Here is a 19,476-nt window from a genome sequence, read left to right as displayed (position 1 = left end):
AACAGCTTATAGAAAGTATTGTTTGTAAGATTTTAAAGTGTGATTTTTTTAAATATAAAGACTGGAGTTTGGAAATACTTGTGACAATCATCTGGGGAGATTTTGAGGAGACATCCACAGGCAATCAACTGAGGAGCCTCTGCCACTAGGTTTCAGAGTGGGGTGTTTAACCTTAAAAACTGTGTACATTTGTGAAGATAAGTGGGAATGGAGTATTGTATTGTTAATTTTTTCTTGTTTAATACATGTTATTATTGTTGGTAAAAGCTAATTGGCATTCCACTGACTCTGTTCATCCATGTTTTCTAAAAAATGTGAATGTTAAATGTTTTTCAGTCAGGGTTCCATTCAGGAATCTTCCCATCCAGTTATATCAATTAGGATTGTAACACTCCCCTCTTTTGTATACACAACTGTTACAGTACACTAAAGTATCTCACCCAAGTGATCATTATTCATGTACAAATTGAAATAATGAAACATGATTGGTTAACTGATGAGGGAAGACAACAAAACAAAGCAGAACGCTGGCCTCACCCAAAGTTTGCCCATAAATACTTCTCAATCACAGGTCACTGTCAAGAGTAGGAAGCTTGGCCACTCCATTTGAGTTCAGTCAAGTGAATATATGTCAGGGACTTCAGCCTGGAAATTTTTAGTCTGCATTAACCAGATACCATAATACCACTGAATCAAGCAAATTGTCTTCCCTCCCCAGATGACATTCTTGTAGAATAGTTCCACTTTACCTGTTGTCTTGTAGCACTTTGCCCAAATTGTCCATTTTTCATGTATTAAATGTGACATTAAATACTGACAATGTAATTAATATGGGGAGGAGGCCAGGGAGAACATCACATCTAACCCCAATCATTTAACCGATGTCCACAGGTTCACACGCAGCAGTGATCAGAAGTGAATCCTGGATAATATTCCCTCCCTCAAACCCAATGGTGCAAGAAATGGATTCAAGAAGGAGATAGATAAATGTTTGATCAAAAGCAGGATAAAGGGCTATGGGGAAAAGACAATTAAATGGAAATGGAGATAGCCATGGTCATATAGAATGGTGGAGCGGGCTCGAAGGGCTGAATTGCCTATTCTCACTCCTAACTTCCATGTTCCTAAGAGGTCAACGATATAGCTTTCCTACCAAGATGAACAAATGCTGCACAAAAAGGATTCAGCTGCTGTCTACACTGCTCATACAGTGCCTTTATCAAGTACTCCTAAAACAGTTTTTTATAGTATTAGCAGACATGATGTTAACTTGAAAAGTGATGGCCTTAACAATAAATTTGTACTCTACTTATGATGGAATCCATGGTTTCAAAGCTTGTATTTTTGAGAAGACTGGAAACTGGGAAAGGAAACTGACTGCGTCTCTAAGGAAACGGAGGCTGAAATTAGAACTGAAAAAGAAAACCTCGAGGCTGACTAAAACAGGTGGAAACCACATAAAAGGATACAAGAGTCTTCCAATCCGGTGGAGCAGTACATGCAGGTTGAATAAGACAAGAGGCTAGATCCAGAAGTTGAAAATTAAAAAAATACCCATTTCCTGTGGTTGTTTTCTGTTATTCAAAGATAACATTAGATCTACGCTATGCAGACCCAGTTGAGGGAGTCCTACATTATTAGGTGGGTGCCATTTTTGGTGAAGACCACACCTGTGGAACTCTCCTGTGTGCTGCAGTCATCCGAGGATCAGGCTAGCTCCTAGAATGCAAGGAGCTGGAATTCTTTATGAAAACGACAGAGTTTCAAATTAATTGACGGAGATCGATAACTTAACTGTGAAGTGAATTACTAAGCCAATTCACAAGATCTATCTTAATTGCATCTGTGCAAAATATAATTTACAATCAACTGCAAATTGTTTGTTAATGTTGATTCTGGGTTTCGCAGTATAGATCATTAACTAAGATGGTATTTGCTGTTTGCTATGTTTGACTCTTATATAGTAAAAATACTTTTGTTTTTAACCATGGAATTCCGAAACTTAATTCCTTCAGTAAATAACTGGGACTTCAGATTTCTTCTTTAGAATCATCGAATACCTACAGGTGCATAAAGAGGCTGTTTGGTCCATCAATCCTGTACCGACAACAATCCCACCCAGGCCCTTTCCCCGTAACACTACACATTTACCCTGTTAATCTCCCTGACACTAAGGGGCAATTTAGCATGGCCAATCAACCTAACCCGCACATCTTTGGACTGTGGAGGAAACCGCAGCACCCGGAGAAAACCCACGCAGACACGGAGAGAATGTGCAAATTCCACACAGATGGTTATCCGAAGCTGGGAATCGAACCTGGGTCTCTAGCGCTGTGAGACATCAGTGCTAATCACTGTGCCAACCTTTCATAAAAACAGCTACTGGTCTCCATCAAGATCATAACAATTGGATACAGTGCAACACCCAGAATTAACATAATAATGTTAACGACATTCCTGAACCAATACCTTCTTGTTGTATCACTGTAACATATGTTGACCAACAGCATGACACATTATGATTTTTTATATCCACTAATTCATTCAGGCTCTAGTATTGGGCTCTCTTAATTTGAAAGTGGGACTGAACATATGGCAGTCACACTTGACACACGATTTGTGTGTCTATCCAGTGCTGTTCTGTATTTCAAAGGAAGCCTGGGTGGGATTGTTGTCGGTGTGACATGGCTGGCATAGCTTTGCTGTAGCATTGCTTAATGCAATGCTGAGACTTGTGTTCAGAAATAAGAACTGTAGCACAAAGTGTGAATTTTCTTTTACAAAAATCTATGGTGCATCTACCCATAATGCCTACAAACACAAAACCAGAATGACTGTCTTTGGCTCCGACAGTAACCCAGTGAACAATTTGCTACACAATTTAGTATTACAGCACTGAAGAATAAGTCTGTCACCACCCCATGAGGCACTTTGGCACAGTTGTTAGCACTGCTGCCTCACCGCGCCAGTTACCTGGGTTCAATTCTGACCTTGGGTGACAGTCTGTGTGGAGTTTGCATGTGGGTTTCATCCGGGTGCTCATTCCAAAGATGTGCAGTGGGCCATGCTAAATTGCCCCCTAGTGTCCCACAATGTGTATGTTAGGGGGATTAGTAGGGTAAATATGTGGGGTTACAGGGATAGGGCCTGTGTGGGATGCTCTGGCGGAGAGTCAGTGCTAACTTGATTGGCCGAATAGCCTCTTCCTGCACTGTAGGGATTCTATGACATACAACCTGAGTCCCAGTAACACCTGGGGGTGGCAAGATTACAAGGAATTCAAAGTCCAATAACTCAAACTATAAATTACCACACCACTTAGAGCCAGTCATATAATAGACTGAAAACATGATAGATGGTGCATGTGAGAGTTACTATTAAGAACATTTACAGCCATATTCCCCATTCCCACTGTCAAAATACATGTCCATATGTTGCACTATTCAGCACTGTGGCTCAGCATTTTCATTATTAGGCACACAACTCAATGTGACTTGCACTGTGTTTCATAAATGCTGTAATCAGAAATTTAGGTACCATATGCCATTGTTTGATGGCAGACTCAGTTAAGATGAGAGTAAACACGAAGACAGATGAGGTATCTTAGTGGGTTAAATTTTAGGGCAAATGTAGATGTGTAGTCACCACCCCACCTCTGCAAATAATGAACATGAATAATACAGTCCATAAGACGTTAATATCTATATTTGGCATCAGCAAAAGTGCCTCTGATTTAAATCAGATTAGATGAGAAAATTAAAGACCAAGGAAGGGACGTGAAAAAACTCCTTTTAAAATCATATTAAAGAAATGGGTAGCACGGTAGCACAGTGGTTAGCACTGCTGCTTCACAACTCCAGGGACCTGGGTTCGATTCCCGGCTTGGGTCACTGTCTGTGTGGAGTTTGCACATTCTCCTCGTGTCTGCATGGGTTTTCTCCGGGTGCTGCAGTTTCCTCCCACAGTCCAAAGATGTGTGGGTTAGGTTGATTGGCCATGCTAAAATTGCCCTTAGTTTCCTGAGATGCGTAGGTTAGAGGGATTAGTGGATAAATATGTAGAGATATGGGGGTAGGGCCTGGGTGGGATTGTGGTTGGTGCAGACTCGATGGGCCGAATGGCCTCTTTCTGTACTGTAGGGTTTCTATGAAAATAGATCTGTCTGTAAAGCTAAAATTCACCAAAATAACCAAGGAATCTAAAACAAACATTTAGAAACATGACAGACTTTATTTTTTTTTAAAAACGCTTCTCAGGAAGAAAGCACTAACTACTATGCATATGCTTTCCGAACACAGGTTTATTATTCTGCACAAGTTTGAGCTCTGCCATATAGACATCATCTTAAGGACTCTGGACATGAAGAACATAACTTGGGCTCAACAGGCTTTTTCTTATCTCTATCAGGCCTTGGGTATAAAGTTAGAGAATGAATTATATCTCTGCAGCAAAACAAAAAGCAACATTAACAGAAGACTGGAACCTGATTACAGGTTAATCCCCAGCTGGGAATGGTTTGAGAGGAGGGTAGGAAAAGAAAATGCGTACCTCGTTTCTAATTGATACATCATTACAAGAAAGGAAAGATGTTATTATGGGGACCATTAACACTTGACAGACAATGGAACAGCCATTTTGTCGCCCTTTCCTTCTACATGTGAAAATCAAATATTGATACATCTACAATACAAACAAACTTGTAATAAGGCATCAGGGAATGTACGATCCTTTACTTAAACCCAAGATGTTACTATTCATGCATGTCGCTTTGTGCAGCGAATTTAGAAGATGCTCAATGATAAATAGTTTGTCAAGTCATGTATGCATAAATCACCATTTTAATAAACCAGTGGAAAGTATTTCAAACACATGGCATTACAGTTCAATGGTTTGCATGTCCAAGTTCAGATATGAAAATAAAGCATTTTTCATTCCTTCTTGTATCTCAATTTATAAAGTAAAACATACATATTTACAATTCAGACATATGCTCCAAGCAACAGCTTAATCTTGCTTTTAAAATGAGATGAAACTACATGCTGGCCTTCGAGTTACCATCAGCAATTTTTAAAAGCTCTTGACAGTGATAAGGCGAGAACTCCAACCTAGGGGCAATTTGCAACGTTTTCATCACCTTGCTAATTCCACAAAATATGGACCAAACCAGAATCACCTTTGTATGAAAAGCTAAATATTGCTTTGCTTATTATTCATTATGTAGGGATGAGGAAACAAGGTTCAGATGGCTCGATTGAGGGTTACAAGTTAGCAAGGAACAAGCTGAAAAAGGGGCTTAGGAGAGCTAGGAGGGGACATGAGAAGTCCTTGGCAGGTTGGATCAAGGAAAACCCCAAGGCTTTTTACTCTTATGTGAGGAATAAAAGAATGACCAGGGTGAGGTTAGGGCCGGTCAAGGACAGTAGTGGGAACTTGTGTATGGAGTCAGTAGAGATAGGCGAGGTGATGAATGAATACTTTTCTTCAGTGTTCACCAAGGAGAGGGGCCATGTTTTTGAGGAAGAGAAGGTGTAACAGGCTAATAGGCTGGAGGAAATAGATGTTCGGAGGATGTCCTGGCAGTCTTGAATAAACTGAAGGTTGATAAGTCCCCTGGGCTTGATGAAATATATCCTAGGATTCTTTGGGAGGCAAGGGATGAGATTGCAGAGCCTTTGGCTTTGATCTTTGGGTCTTCACTGTCCACGGGGATGGTGCCAGAGGACTGGAGAATGGCGAATGTTGTTCCTCTGTTTAAGAAAGGGAATAGAAATGACCCTGGTAATTATAGACCGGTTAGTCTTACTTCGGTGGTTGGTAAATTGATGGAAAATGTCCTTAGAGATGGGATTTACGACCATTTAGAAAGATGCGGATTAATCCGGGATAGTCAGCACAGATTCGTGAAGGGCAAGTCGTGCTTTACAAATTTGATAGAATTTTTTGAGGAGGTAACTAAGTGTGTTGATGAAGGTAGGGCAGTTGATGTCATATACATGGATTTTAGTAAGGCGTTTGATAAGGTCCCCCATGGTCGGCTTATGATGAAAGTGAGGAGGTGTGGGATAGAGGAAAAGTTGGCCGATTGGATAGGTAACTGGCTGTCTGACCGAAGACAGAGGGTGGTGGTCGATGGAAAATTTTCGGATTGGAGGCAGGTTGCTAGCGGAGTGCCGCAGGGATCAGTGCTTGGTCCTCTGCTCTTTGTGATTTTTATTAATGACTTAGAGGAGGGGGCTGAAGGGTGGATCAGTAAATTTGCTGATGACACCAAGATTGGTGGAGTAGTGGATGAGGTGGAGGGCTGTTGTAGGCTGCAAAGAGACATAGATAGGATGCAAAGCTGGGCTGAAAAACGGCAAATGGAGTTTAACCCTGATAAATGTGAGGTGATTCATTTTGGTAGGACTAATTTAAATGTGGATTACAGGGTCAAAGGTAGGGTTCTGAAGACTGTGGAGGAACAGAGAGATCTTGGGGTTCATATCCACAGATCTCTAAAGGTTGCCACTCAAGTGGATAGAGCCGTGAAGAAGGCCTATAGTGTGTTAGCTTTTATTAACAGGGGGTTGGAGTTTAAGAGCCGTGGGGTTATGCTGCAACTGTACAGGACCTTGGTGAGACCACATTTGGAATATTGTGTGCAGTTCTGGTCACCTCACTACAAGAAGGATGTGGAAGCGCTGGAAAGAGTGCAGAGGAGATTTACCAGGATGCTGCCTGGTTTGGAGGGTAGGTCTTATGAGGAAAGGTTGAGGGAGCTAGGGCTGTTCTCTCTGGAGCAGAGGAGGCTGAGGGGAGACTTAATAGAGGTTTATAAAATGATGAAGGGGATAGATAGAGTGAACATTCAAAGACTATTTCCTCGGGTGGATGGAGCTATTACAAGGGGGCATAACTATAGGGTTCGTGGTGGGAGATATAGGAAGGATATCAGAGGTAGGTTCTTTACGCAGAGAGTGGTTGGGGTGTGGAATGGACTGCCTGCAGTGATAGTGGAGTCAGACACTTTAGGAACATTTGGATAGGCACATGGAGCACACCAGGATGATAGGGAGTGGGATAGCTTGATCTTGGTTTCAGATAAAGCTCGGCACAACATCGTGGGCCGAAGGGCCTGTTCTGTGCTGTACTGTTCTATGTTCTATTTCAGGGAGTCCTGAAGATATAATTTTCAGTTTAATTTGTGACTTTTAAAAGGGTCACTTTAAAAAGTGACTTTTAAAAAAAATCACAGTGAGGGCTCAGGAGAGGGGCTGCACATGGGAAAGTGAGCAGTAAGTCATGAGATCGGTCTAAAGAAAATACAAGAGGGCAGTGAGGGGAGGGAGCGTGAACTGATCTGATTTATTGTTACATGTATTAGGATATAGAGAAAAGTATTGTTTCTTGCAAGCTATACAGACAAAACATGCTGTTCACAAAATACATAGGGGAGGAAGAAAGGAGGGTGCAGAATAAAGCATTACAGTCTTAGCTAGAGTGTAGAGAAAGATCAGCTTAATATATGGTAGGTGCATCCAAAAGTCTGAAGGACTGGAAGGAGCGAGGGGGGTCAGGAGAAGGAATCAGCAGAGTGGCAGTGATTGGGAAGGAATCAGAGGTGCGGGGATCAAGAGAGGCAGCACTGTTTAAAAAAGACCGAATGTGCGCAATTACAACACGGTTCTTGGTACGTGCGCAGTAACGATTCTAAAATAAAAATGCAGGCTGCACTATTCAGGTCAGTTCTGATATTTACAAATTATAATAAAATGAAAACATGCATTTAGAATGGAGAAGTAAACAGAAATAGGGAGCATATTGATATGAGAGCCAATTGGAATCTTGTTATTGTTTCAATAGTGAGCAAATACGAGAAGTTTCTTGCTGTGTTGCACTCACCAGAACAATCGTAAGAATTTCAATGTCAGGGGAAACAACTTTATACTGCATGAGAAGAGGGTGCAGATTGGTAGGCAAGTGGACTCTGATTGGTGAAGCTGCTGCCATGGAGAATGCAGCAGTTGATAGTGACTGACATTTAACTGCCAAGCATAGTTTGAAATTTAAACCAGGCAGCTTGACACCAATGGTCAAGACATTGCCCTGTGGCATGAACTATGCTGCATTCTTCATGACAATGTCTCCAGCAGAGTCCACCAGCCAACCAATCAACACCCTCTTCTCATACAGTATAAAGTTGTTACTTCCCTGATATTGGTATTTGTGTGATTGTTCGGATCAGTGAAAGACAAAAAGCTTCAACAAAATGTCTTTTTCAGCAATATTTAAGTTATGTACTACCAAACAACTAAATTTCATACTGCAATTTCTGCACTGCATTGTTTTAAAAATGTTCAATTACTTACAGTGAAGACTGCCCAGGAGAGAGCTGAATGGCCACCACCATGTAATAATAAAAGAACAGGCCCATCAGATCCACTTTTGTAGATTCGAAAAGAGTACAAGTGGTTAAGGTTTACTTGCAATACATAAAATTGCATGAGGGAGCACATGATAGTCCATGCCCCAGATTGGACTTAAATGACCTCAAGGTTAACATAAGCCTGCAACCTTCTCAAAGCATTAGATTTTTAAAATAACATTTTAGTTAGTAGTGAATCAAACACATCATACTATGGTGTAAATGAGTGGGCAAAACTGTGGCAGATGGAGATCAATGTGGGAAAGCATGATGTCACTCAAATTTAGACTCAGAAAAGATCGATCAGAATATTTACTGAATGGTTGAGAAGTTACAAACCATGGGGGAGCAGAGAGATAAGGGATCCGCATACAGAAATCACTGAAAGCTATTGTGCAAAAAAAACTTTAAAGGCTAATGCAATACAAAAGAGGTGAAAGTTATGTTACAGTTATACTGAGCACTGGTTACATCCTAGATGGAGTGCTGTACTGATTTCTGAAACCTCATCTCAGGAAGACATATTGAAGATGCAGCAGATTGACAACAGGACAACAGAGGGTTAAATTATAAAAACAGCTTGTACAGGCTCGTTTATATTCCCTTGAGTATATAAGATTAAGGAGATTTCTAATGTAGGTGTTTAAAATGAACATTAGGAAAGAAAGGGGAAAACTAGTTCCTCTGGTAGGGGAGTCCAGAATAATCTTTTGATTATAATTTAAAATAATTGATCATCTTAAAATTATAGCTAGGTTGTTTAGGGGTGATATTAGAAAGCACTTCACATGAAAGGTAATGGACATCTCTCCCCAAAAACATTGTTGAGGCTCAGTAAACTGAAAATTTCAAAATTCAGGGTATTAAGGGTTACAGAATTAACATGGATAAATGGAGTTAAAATATCAATAATAGGACCTAGTCCTGTTCCTTCCTATGTTTCCACCTAGAATGCACACAGCTTCATACTGCATGATCTATGCATCTTCAGGTTTTAGGTTACAATCTTTTCACATGTATATCTTTTTCAGCATGCTAGCTGCTGACAGGTAATATTTTAAAAGTTAGAATTACACATCTAGCCATTACAACTATTGAACATATGTATGCATTTGTAATGATGCACACTCAGTCAGGAACAGAAAAGGTATTTATTAACAAGGAAAAACTGTAGAGGCCAGGAGCCCTCAGCTGCCTGAGGTGACTACCCACTCTCAGTCCCTCAGAGAGTGGTCCCTCAAGCCAGGTGAGCTTCTATAACAAGTCTACGACTGTTACAATCTATCCCATAGTTATTAGATAAATTTTGCTGGATGGATGTGAATCTTTTCTTTTTCAAATTTAATCCTGGTGCTCACATTGTAAGGTCAGATGGGCAATGTGGGTCTTGGAGACAATGATTTTAAGCTGGGAGTCAGTAGAGGTCAGCAAGAACCTGATGACTTGCAAGATAGGAAATAAGTAAGAGACTTGTGGACAATTTGGTGTTTGTAGGGTGCTCATGAACCTGAGACCATCTTTAGAGAACAAAAGCATAGTTGAAAGTTTCAGTTGCAGAGTAAGTGAGCCAAGGGCAAAATGGGTAGTGTTACAGAAGTACATGGTCTTCATGATTTATAGAATATGGAATTTAAAGCTCAAGTTAGGGTTGAACAGGACACCATCTGATTCAACTTGAGCAAGCAAATAGGGAAAAGAGTTAAAAGTGGGCAAGTGTTTGAAACGAAAACCTACTGCATCATATCATACCAATATCTTCATCAATTCAAAAACTATATTAAGTGATCTAAAATACAGAACAACTCAAAAGTACTTCATGAAACAAAAATCAATTTAAGGGAACATCCCAAACATGCAGAAAAAGCTCAAAGATTTTAAAAAGTTCCGAAATCTCTTAAATGCAAAAATCTTATGTTAATTGAAACACTGTCACTATAACCCTTTTCCAAAAGTTATAGGACAGTAGTATATCTAGCAATGCTACTAATGTTAGACGAAGCAAAACAATACTGCGCCTTTAAACTGAATTCTTCTTCAAGCACAACGTTATTCAGTACAAATCTTTTACACATTGCACAGGAGTTTTAAAAGGATATATCTTCATTTGTTCCATCTGCAATTGTGACATCTTCCATGGTTTCAAAATAATGGTTCCAGGGCACAGGGGAGAAATCCCGTTTTCTTCCAGGGCTATGTTCAAAGGAATGTAAACCATCAGTTAAAAATAGTCTCCACTAACTACATAAAATTTTAGGGTATATTTAATCCACTGAAGACTATGCCTGCAATTCAGCCATAAAAAAAATTTTACAAATGAATCCGGAGAATAATCTAGATGTAGAAAAGGGCATCTAGATATCCAGGAATCAAATTTAACAGAAAATATCACTGTTACACGTTATCCTCTACATTCAGAAAGTCACTGCAAAATAGTTTAATTCCCCAGCATTATGTGTAGCAGACTACAGACTGGTGGAATACATGTGTTGCTAATCTCAAACTTACAACTTTTGAGGGGAGGAGGGAGAAAATTTAAAAAAAATTGAATTTAATTTTCATATACCTTCTAGTCAGCATGTTGAGGACTAGTTGAATTATGGTCAAGGATTGCTGGCAAATGGTGCACAGTTCAAAATACACTAAAAATAGGTAGAGGACAATACGATGGGTCGATAGTTAAACCTTACCATGTGAAGAAAAAAAAAATGGATTTATGTAGCATATTTCACAACCACTAGACTTTACAGCCAATTAAGTACTTTTTGGAAGTGTATTCACTGGTTGTAATGTTAGAAATGTGGCAGCCAATTTGCAAACTCCCACAAACAGAATTGTGATAATGGTCACGTAATCTATTTTTGTGATGTTTATTGAAGCACAAATATTGGCCAGAACACAGTGGATAATTTCTTTGCTCTTCTTCAACAATAGCGCCATGGGATCTTTTATGGTCAGCTGAGATGGCAGACTGGGGAGTGGCAGAGCGAGGGGGTGGGTAAGACTCAGAGGCCAAAGTGTTACCAGCTGAGCAATGGCTGATGCACAAGGTTCAATTTCACTCAAGACAGGAAAAAACAGTCCCACCTCAAAAACTGACACTCTTGTTGGTTGATTATGACAGTCCATATCTGAGACCACCCAATCACTTGACAACAATAAAGAACAGACCATGAAATGTTAAAATTATTTAATATGGGACTGGATGGGGTCAGCATACTGTCCTTTCATCCTGGAGACTAAGGTTTCAACCCACACTGAAAGTCTTTTTCTGCTGATAAGTATCCTTTGTGAAGTAAATTTGGGCAATGTCAATTTTGTGGGATTGGATCTACAGGAGAAAACTGTCCATTGCTTGGCAATCTCACTCAGAGACCATAGCGATGATTGACATTGTTTCATTTACTATCACAATTTGGGAAGAATAGGGAATCTTAATAGCAATTTGGTCAGGCTTAATGCTGTAATTTTTCCATTGCCCAATATTTACACAGGAAATCCATATCTCAACAATAGTAGTGCTGGGCACTTTTCCATCCAATATACAGCTTACATCAGCTGAAGTACTACCATGTGCTATGAAACTATACCACCACGCAATTGCTTAAATACCTTTCTTAGTAGAGTGTATTTTATATAAAGAAAAGGGAGTACATCTAATCAAATGTGTTAAACAAAGAACAATACAACATAGGAACAGGCCCTTCGGCCCTCCAAGCCTGCACCGATCATGTGTTCCTAACTAGACCATCCGCTTGTATCTCTCTATTCTCAGTCTGTTCATGTGGCTATCTAGATAAGTCTTAAATGATCCGAGCGTGTCTGCCTCAACCACCTTGCTTGGTATTCCAGGCCCCCACCACCCGCTGTGTAAAAAAACGTCCCCCGCATACCTGCATTGAACCTTGCCCCCCTTACCTTGAACTTGTGACCCCTTGTGTTTGTCATTTCTGACTTGGGAAAAAGCTTCCAACTGTTCACCCTATCTATGCCCTTCATAATTTTATAAACTTCTATTAGGTCACCCCTCAACCTCCGTCTTTCCAGGGAGACTCAATCTCACCTCATAGCTAATACCTTCCATACCAGGCAACATCCTGGTGAATCCTTTCTGCACTCTCTCCAAAGCCACCACGTCCTTCTGGTAGTGTGGCAACCAGAAGTGGACGCAGCATTCCAAATGTGGCCTAACCAACATTCTATATAACTGCAACATCATGGGCCAACTTTTATACACTATGCCCCGTCCAATAAAGGCAAGCATGCCATATGCCTTCTTCACCACCTTTTCCACCTGTGCTGCCACCTTTAAGGATCTGTGGACTTGCACACCCAGATCCCTCTGTGTGTCTATACTCCTGATGGTTCTGCCATTTATTGGATAGCTCCCCCTTGCATTAGATCTACCAAAATGCATCACTTCGCATTTATCTGGATTAAGTTCCATCTGCCATTTCTCCGCCCAATTTTCCAGCCTATCTATATCCTGCTGTATTCTCTAACAATGTTCATCACTATCCGCAACTCCAGCAAGCTTTGTGTCGTCCACAAACTTACTAATCAGACCAGCTACATCTTCTTCCAAATCATTTATATGCATCACAAACAGCAGAGGTCCCAGTACAGAGCCCTGCGGAACACCACTAGTCACAGACCTCCAATCAGGAAAAGACCCCTCCACTGCTACCCTCTGTCTTCTATGGCCAAGCCAGTTCTGTACCCATCTAGCTAGTTCACCTTTGATCCCGTGAGATTTAACCTTTTGCACCAGCCTGCCATGAGGGACCTTGTCAAATGCTTTACTAAAATCTATGTAGACGACATCCACGGCCCTTCCCTCGTCAATCATTTTTGTCACCTCTTCAAAAGACTCAACCAAATTTGTGAGGCATGACCTCCCTCGTACAAAACCATGTTGTCTATCACTAATGAGACTATTCAGTTCTAAATGTGTATAGATCCTATCTCTAAGAATCTTCTCCACCAATTTCCCTACCATGGACGTCAAGCTCACTGGCCTATAATTACCCGGGTTATCCTTGCTACCCTTCTTAAATAACGGGACTAGATTTGCTATCCTCCAATCTTCTGGGACCTCACCTGTGTCCAATGAAGAAACAAAGATTTCTGTTAGAGGCCCAGCAATTTCATCTCTTGTCTCCCTCAGTAATCTAGGACAGATGCCATCTGGCCCTGGGGATTTGTCTACCTTAATGCTTCCTAAAACAGCTAACACTTCCTCCCTTGTAATTGCGCTAAAACATCTAACACTTCCTCCCTTGTTATTGGCATCTAAGGCCTGAAATCTATCTAGAAAAATTTATGAAATACCATACAGTTAAAAAAAAACACAATTCTCCCCCCAATGCTTTTAAGCAATAGATATTCATAAAATATCAGCCCGTCCTTACTACCAGATCCAATTTCTTAATTTTCCTGTTTTAGAAAATCCAGCAAAATGCAATATTTTTTTTTAAAAAGTGTGTCAACTGCAGAATTTGAGAGCTAACTCACGACACAAAAATTGTGAGGGAAGGCAAAAACGAGTAGGCAGATGACATTATCCTTCTGAGACTCAACACTTGGTCTAATGATTGGAACTTACATTTTATATGGAAAAATTTGGTGTAATATGCACTGTGGGCTCAAACACCTTAAGAAATTAAGTGACACCATGAATGAAGAAGCTTAATGATTTTAAAATAGAAAGGATAAATTACAAACACACAGATCTTTGAAAGTACCTCTGCATTTTGAGTCATACATTAGTAATGTTCACTACATGATTGGAAATCCAAGAATCCTGTATGAATTCTTCATATGAGTAATACTACTCTGAGGATGCAGCAGCTAGTCACGCTGTCGAATAATTAGTAATTCAGAAATCACAGAGGAGAGCAACAAACACCCACATTTAGATAGAAGGAAAGAACTGAGAATGTTCAAATGTAGATAAAACATGATATGGGGCTCTTTTCTTTATGGTATTGAGTCAAATAAAGTGCAAGTTAACAGATGCATTGAACTAAATCTAGAATATAAAACTACAGTGCGAAGTGAGGATCCAATGGATCATTAGCTCTCCTGGGAATATTTCAAATCTCCAAGCGTGCTGGTTTTGAATCAGAAAATTTCACCAGACATTATTCCCAAACCTAAAGCAATTTCCTTTTCCACTACCTACCCTCCCATCTAAACCATAGGTTGCTGTAGTAACAGTTTAATCATTGGTTTCCCTCTCTATTCAGCACATGTCCCAACTATAAAATAAATGGCAGAACCATCAGGAGCATAACACACACAGAAATCTGGAAGTACAGGGCCACGGATCATTAAAAGTGGCAGCGCAGGTAGAAAATGCATGTGGTATGCTTTCCTTCATCGGGCGGGACATCGAGTATAGAGATTGGCAGGTTATGTTGCAGTTGGAGGGAGCATTGGTTAGGCCGCATTTGGAGTGCGATGTCCAGTTCTGGTCGCCTCACTACCAGAGGGGCGTGGAGGCTTTGGAGGAGGTACAGGGGGGGGTTTGCCAGGATGTTGCCTGGTATGGAAGGTATTAGCTGAGAGGAGAGATTGAATGGACTGGGATTGTTCTCCCTGGAGAGGCGGAGGCTGAGGGGTGACTAATGAAAGTATGAAAGATTTAGATTGGATGAATAGATGGATGCTTTTTCCCAGGGCAGAAATGACAGTTACAGGGGGACACAAGTTCAGGATGGGGGGAAAAAAGATTCAGTGGAGATGTGCGGGGGACGATTTTTGCACAGAGGGTGTTGGGGGCCTGGAATGCACTGCCAAGTGAGGTGGTTGAGGCAGTTACGTTAGCCACATTTAAGACTTATCTTGATAGACATATGAACAAATGGGGGATAGAGGGATATAAGCAGTTGGTCTAGATAGGTAAACATGATCGGCGCAGGCTTGGAGGGCTGAAGGGCCCATTCCTGTGCTGTACGGTTCTCTGGTTCTTTATTTCTTCATTTCTCAGAATATGCAGCACATTTGTCTTTTAAATCGAGTAAATGCTCTCATGCCCTTCTTATAGTATTTTCTGCTAATCTTCAGTAGCTTTGCTTTCCAAAGTCAGTTTCCTTTTATAATTGCTCGAACTTAAAATTCTTTGAGCTAACAAAATATAGAAGAGTTGCATTTCTAGAGTGGCTTTCATGGTCTCAATGCCCAAAGTGCTTTACATTCAATGAAGTATTTTTCAAGTGTAATACCTGTTATTGTAGGCAGTTTGGCAGCCAATTTACATACAGCAAGGCCCCATAAATGGCACTCAAATAAATAATCACAAAATTTGATTTCAGCTATTGGTTGAGAAATACATGTTGGCAAGAACACAGGAGAATGCCCTTGCTCTTCTTCAAATGCATCTTTATAAAATTGCATTTAATTTTTCACATTTCCTCCTGCATCACAGTCAATGGTCTTTAATTTCCAAGGAGATTGCAAACCATCAAATGTTTGGATTTGTCCACTTTGTTCCCTGTGGTTTAGAAATATCTTAGTACTGGGTCAAGTATGAGCACTGACTGATTTAATTATCACCTCATTAATCTCAAATCCAAATGCCACTATGTCCCTTTTCCATTAAGTCTTGCAAAACCAAATTCTTATACCAGAAGATGCTAACATGGCTGTTTTACAGGCTATCCTTTACCTATTTTATTAAATACTGAACAAATCCAGCAATATCTTAAAGTTACAAGAAAAACAACTGCAAAACAAAAGCGAAGGGATGTTTAAGAGCTGATAAGCAGTCACACTGTGCAGTAAATGAATCACGAACTGTTTTGATATGGAAGCTGTAATTTTAGTTGTCAGAGGGTCATCCAGACTTGAAATGTTGGCTCTATTCTTTCTCTACAGATGCTGTCAGACCTGCTGAGTTTCTCCAGCATTTTCTGTTTTTGTTTCAGATTCCAGCATCCACAGTATTTTGCTTTTTTCTTATGAAATCTTCCTTTCACCTTCTTTGCCCTCTGTGGAACAACCCCTGTTCCTCTAGCCTTTCCACATTAACTGTTCATTCCTGTGCTGATAATCTACTCTATAACCTACTCATTACAGGAAGGATGTGGAAAAGATTGAAAGGGTGCAGAGGAGATTTACAAGGATGTTGCCTGGATTGAGTGGCATGCCTTATGAGGATAGGCTGAGGGAGCTCGGTCTTTTCTCCTTGGAGAGATGTAGGATGAGAGCAGACCTAATAGAGGTATATAAGATGTTGAGAGGCATAGAACGGGTGGACTCTGAGGCTTTTTCCCAGGGTGGAAATGGCTGCTACAAGAGAGCACAGGTTTAAGGTGCTGGGGGGTAGGTACAGGGGAAATTTTTCACACAGAGGGTGGTGGGCGAGTGGAATCGGCTGCCGTCAGTGGTGGTGGAGGCAAACTCAATAGGGTCTTTTAAGAGACTCCTGGATGAGTACATGGGACTGAATAGGATGGAGGGTTATAGGTAGGCCTAAAAGGTAGGGATATGTTCGGCACAACTTGTGGGGCCGAAGGGCCTGTTTTGAGCTGTAGTTTTTCTATGTTTCTAACCTCTCTACAGCCTTGTAAAGTCCTGAATTTTAAAGCTGTGATTTAAAAATGTATACTTCCTAAAAAGTTAAAACATAAAAAGGAAGTTAACTTAAAGCTGCATGGTGTCTGAGTTCTGGCAGAATAATGCATCTCATGAAATATGTTTTATACTGGCAGGGATAGGTGAAAAGTGTATACTGTATAAAACCCAGCAGTAAATTGTAGATTTTGTCCTACCAACTTGGCGCTTCTGCCTGGAAACAGCATTTTAAACTCTGGGATCTTTTTGACCCATCACAGGTGGGAAGAATTTAAGTAATGAATTCCACCAGAAGTATATTGAATTAAGCTTAAACAGGCCTTTTCCATTGTGCCTTGGCATCAGAATGTTAAAAGAAAGTCTAGTGACAATGTTACATTGTTCTTATTGGTCTTATCACAGACCTTCCCATGGTAAGCAAAGTGTAAGATAGATTTTTAGGAGCACATTATATATTGGCTGAAACAGTTCCAAACTGTTAGAATCCAACAATCACAGAATCCCTACAGTGCAGAAAGAGGCCATTGAGCCCATCGAGTCTGCACCAACTCTTCAACAGAGCATCTTACTCAGGCCCACCCTATCCCCATAACACTGCTAATCCCCTAAACTACACATCTTTGGACACTAAGGCACAATTTAGCATGGCTAATCACCTAACCTGCACATCTTTAGACTGTGGGAGGAAACCCACAGACACAGGGTGAATGTGCAAACTCCTCACAGATACTCAGGTAGCTGGCGCTGTGAGACAACATTGCTAACCACTGTGCCACCATGCTGAATGATGATACTATAGCAAAATCGGAAATTTTGAGACAACAGTCTATTTAAATTGAGGATTATTAATACTATGCAATAATAAGTTAGAAGTGACACAAGATTTAACTTTATAAATATCTTATTGTGCTTACCCATCAAGAGAACCAGCTGATACCAAAGCACATATGGACTAAAAGATGCAAAAGCAGTCCTTTCTAACAATCTGTTCAGTCACCTTTTCCAAATAAGAACATAGGAGTAGGTCATACAGCCCCTTGAGCTTGCTCCACTACTCAATATATTTTATCTGATCTTGGCCTCAGCTCCAGTTCTATACCTGCCCACCAATAACTCTGGATGCTTCTCTCGTCTGCTCATATCAGCTTGAACATGTTCAATGACTCAGCCTCCAGAATTCTCTGGGAGAGAGAATTCCAAAGATAAATGATCTTCTGAGAAAAGAAATTCCTCCTTATCTCAGTCTTAAATGAGAGACCCCTTATTCTGAAGCTGTGCCCCCTAGTTCCAGATTCTGAAAATAGAACTGATGAAAGGTCACAGACCCGAAATGTTAACTCTCACTCCACAGATTCTGCCAGATCTGAGTATTTCCAGCATTTTGTTTTTATTTTGGGTGTCCAGCATCCATAGTATTTTGCTTTTGTCAAAGCTTTCCTCCGCATTGTTTAATGGCATGCTGCATGGGTAATGTATAGTTCAGATAAAAGCAGGGTATGTTAAATTTTCCACGTCAACAGCATAATTAACACTGCATTTTGATTTAAAGAAGGGAGCATCCGTCGGCCACTCATACTGAAGTCCTTACTGCAAGCAATTAATTTTTAAAAACTAAGTTAAATTTGCAGCATCTGTTCTGCTGATGACCTAGAGGTTTAAGTTCATTCAACGACATAGTTACATACGGTATTGTAAGTGAATCTTTTGATCTCAAATCAACCAATGTAAAAACAATTCATAGTTCGTTTGGGTTTAAAATCGCCTCAAAAACTGGACTGGGGTTTTCAGCAGTCAGAGAGGGGAAAGAAAAAACAACAAACAGAAACCAGAGTTTGGATTTAAAAGCTAACGTGCACACTAACCCCATTCTCATTTTTGATCCAGGCTGAAGACCTGCCGGCATCGGTGGTCGCGAAGGCAGTTTGCTCAAGAACAACTCTTTCTCTAAAGAAGACATGTTTCACATACATCAAAAAAAATTCGAAAACTAATTATCTTCCCAAGCTTCTCGTCGCAGCTCTTTCGGAAGCGGCTGCTCCGGCCTCGCACTTGTAGACACTACATAAATATCAAAATACCCTCCGCCGATAGTGAGCACAGAAATTAAATATATATATATATATATATATTTTAAAAGTCCTGTCTCTATTCCTGAAGATGGCCTACTCCTCCAGCGAGGGAGGCGGTTGCCGCACCGGTCGCCTGGCTTGCTGGGAGTTGTAGTCCTCCAGGTGCGGACCGTCAACTCTTGGGCAGCACACCGGGAGCGGCAAGAACTACAGTTCCCATGAGGCCACTCGCTGCATGAGGTAATGCCGAGCCAGCACCGGATGTCTGCTCAGTGTTCTGGAAGCTGGATGTTTTATATTTGGATCCCCACGCGCCGTTGCCCTGGTTACCAGTTTGAATTTTAACGGAAACTTTTGGGCTTGCCAGCTCCACCTTCGGAGCTGGTTGTCTGCTGGGGCGGGACATATTTCTGCAATTAAAGTTTCAGG

At 40.7% G+C, this 19,476-nt stretch overlaps 1 protein-coding gene across 2 annotated transcripts in view; it reads right to left on the bottom strand.

Annotated features, from left to right (window-relative positions):
* ppme1 (protein phosphatase methylesterase 1) overlaps positions 1 to 19,174 on the bottom strand; it is a 48,365-nt gene extending 29,191 nt beyond the window's left edge. Inside the window, exons 1-3 of one of the 2 annotated variants that reach the window (XM_078222363.1) lie at positions 18,841 to 19,174; positions 10,501 to 10,594; positions 8,349 to 8,441 (exon numbers count right to left, since the gene is read on the bottom strand). In XM_078222363.1, coding sequence (XP_078078489.1) covers positions 8,349 to 8,441; positions 10,501 to 10,594; positions 18,841 to 18,935 — 282 coding nt within the window. In that variant the 5' untranslated portion in view covers positions 18,936 to 19,174. The remainder of the gene's footprint in view (positions 1 to 8,348; positions 8,442 to 10,500; positions 10,595 to 18,840) is intronic. The other variant, XM_078222364.1, reaches the window with a different exon arrangement.
* Positions 19,175 to 19,476: the final 302 nt, after the last annotated feature.

This window comes from Mustelus asterias, chromosome 10 (assembly GCF_964213995.1).
Source record: "Mustelus asterias chromosome 10, sMusAst1.hap1.1, whole genome shotgun sequence".
In the NCBI taxonomy this organism is placed as follows: domain Eukaryota; kingdom Metazoa; phylum Chordata; class Chondrichthyes; order Carcharhiniformes; family Triakidae; genus Mustelus; species Mustelus asterias.
This window is presented reverse-complemented; position numbering and strand designations above follow the sequence as displayed.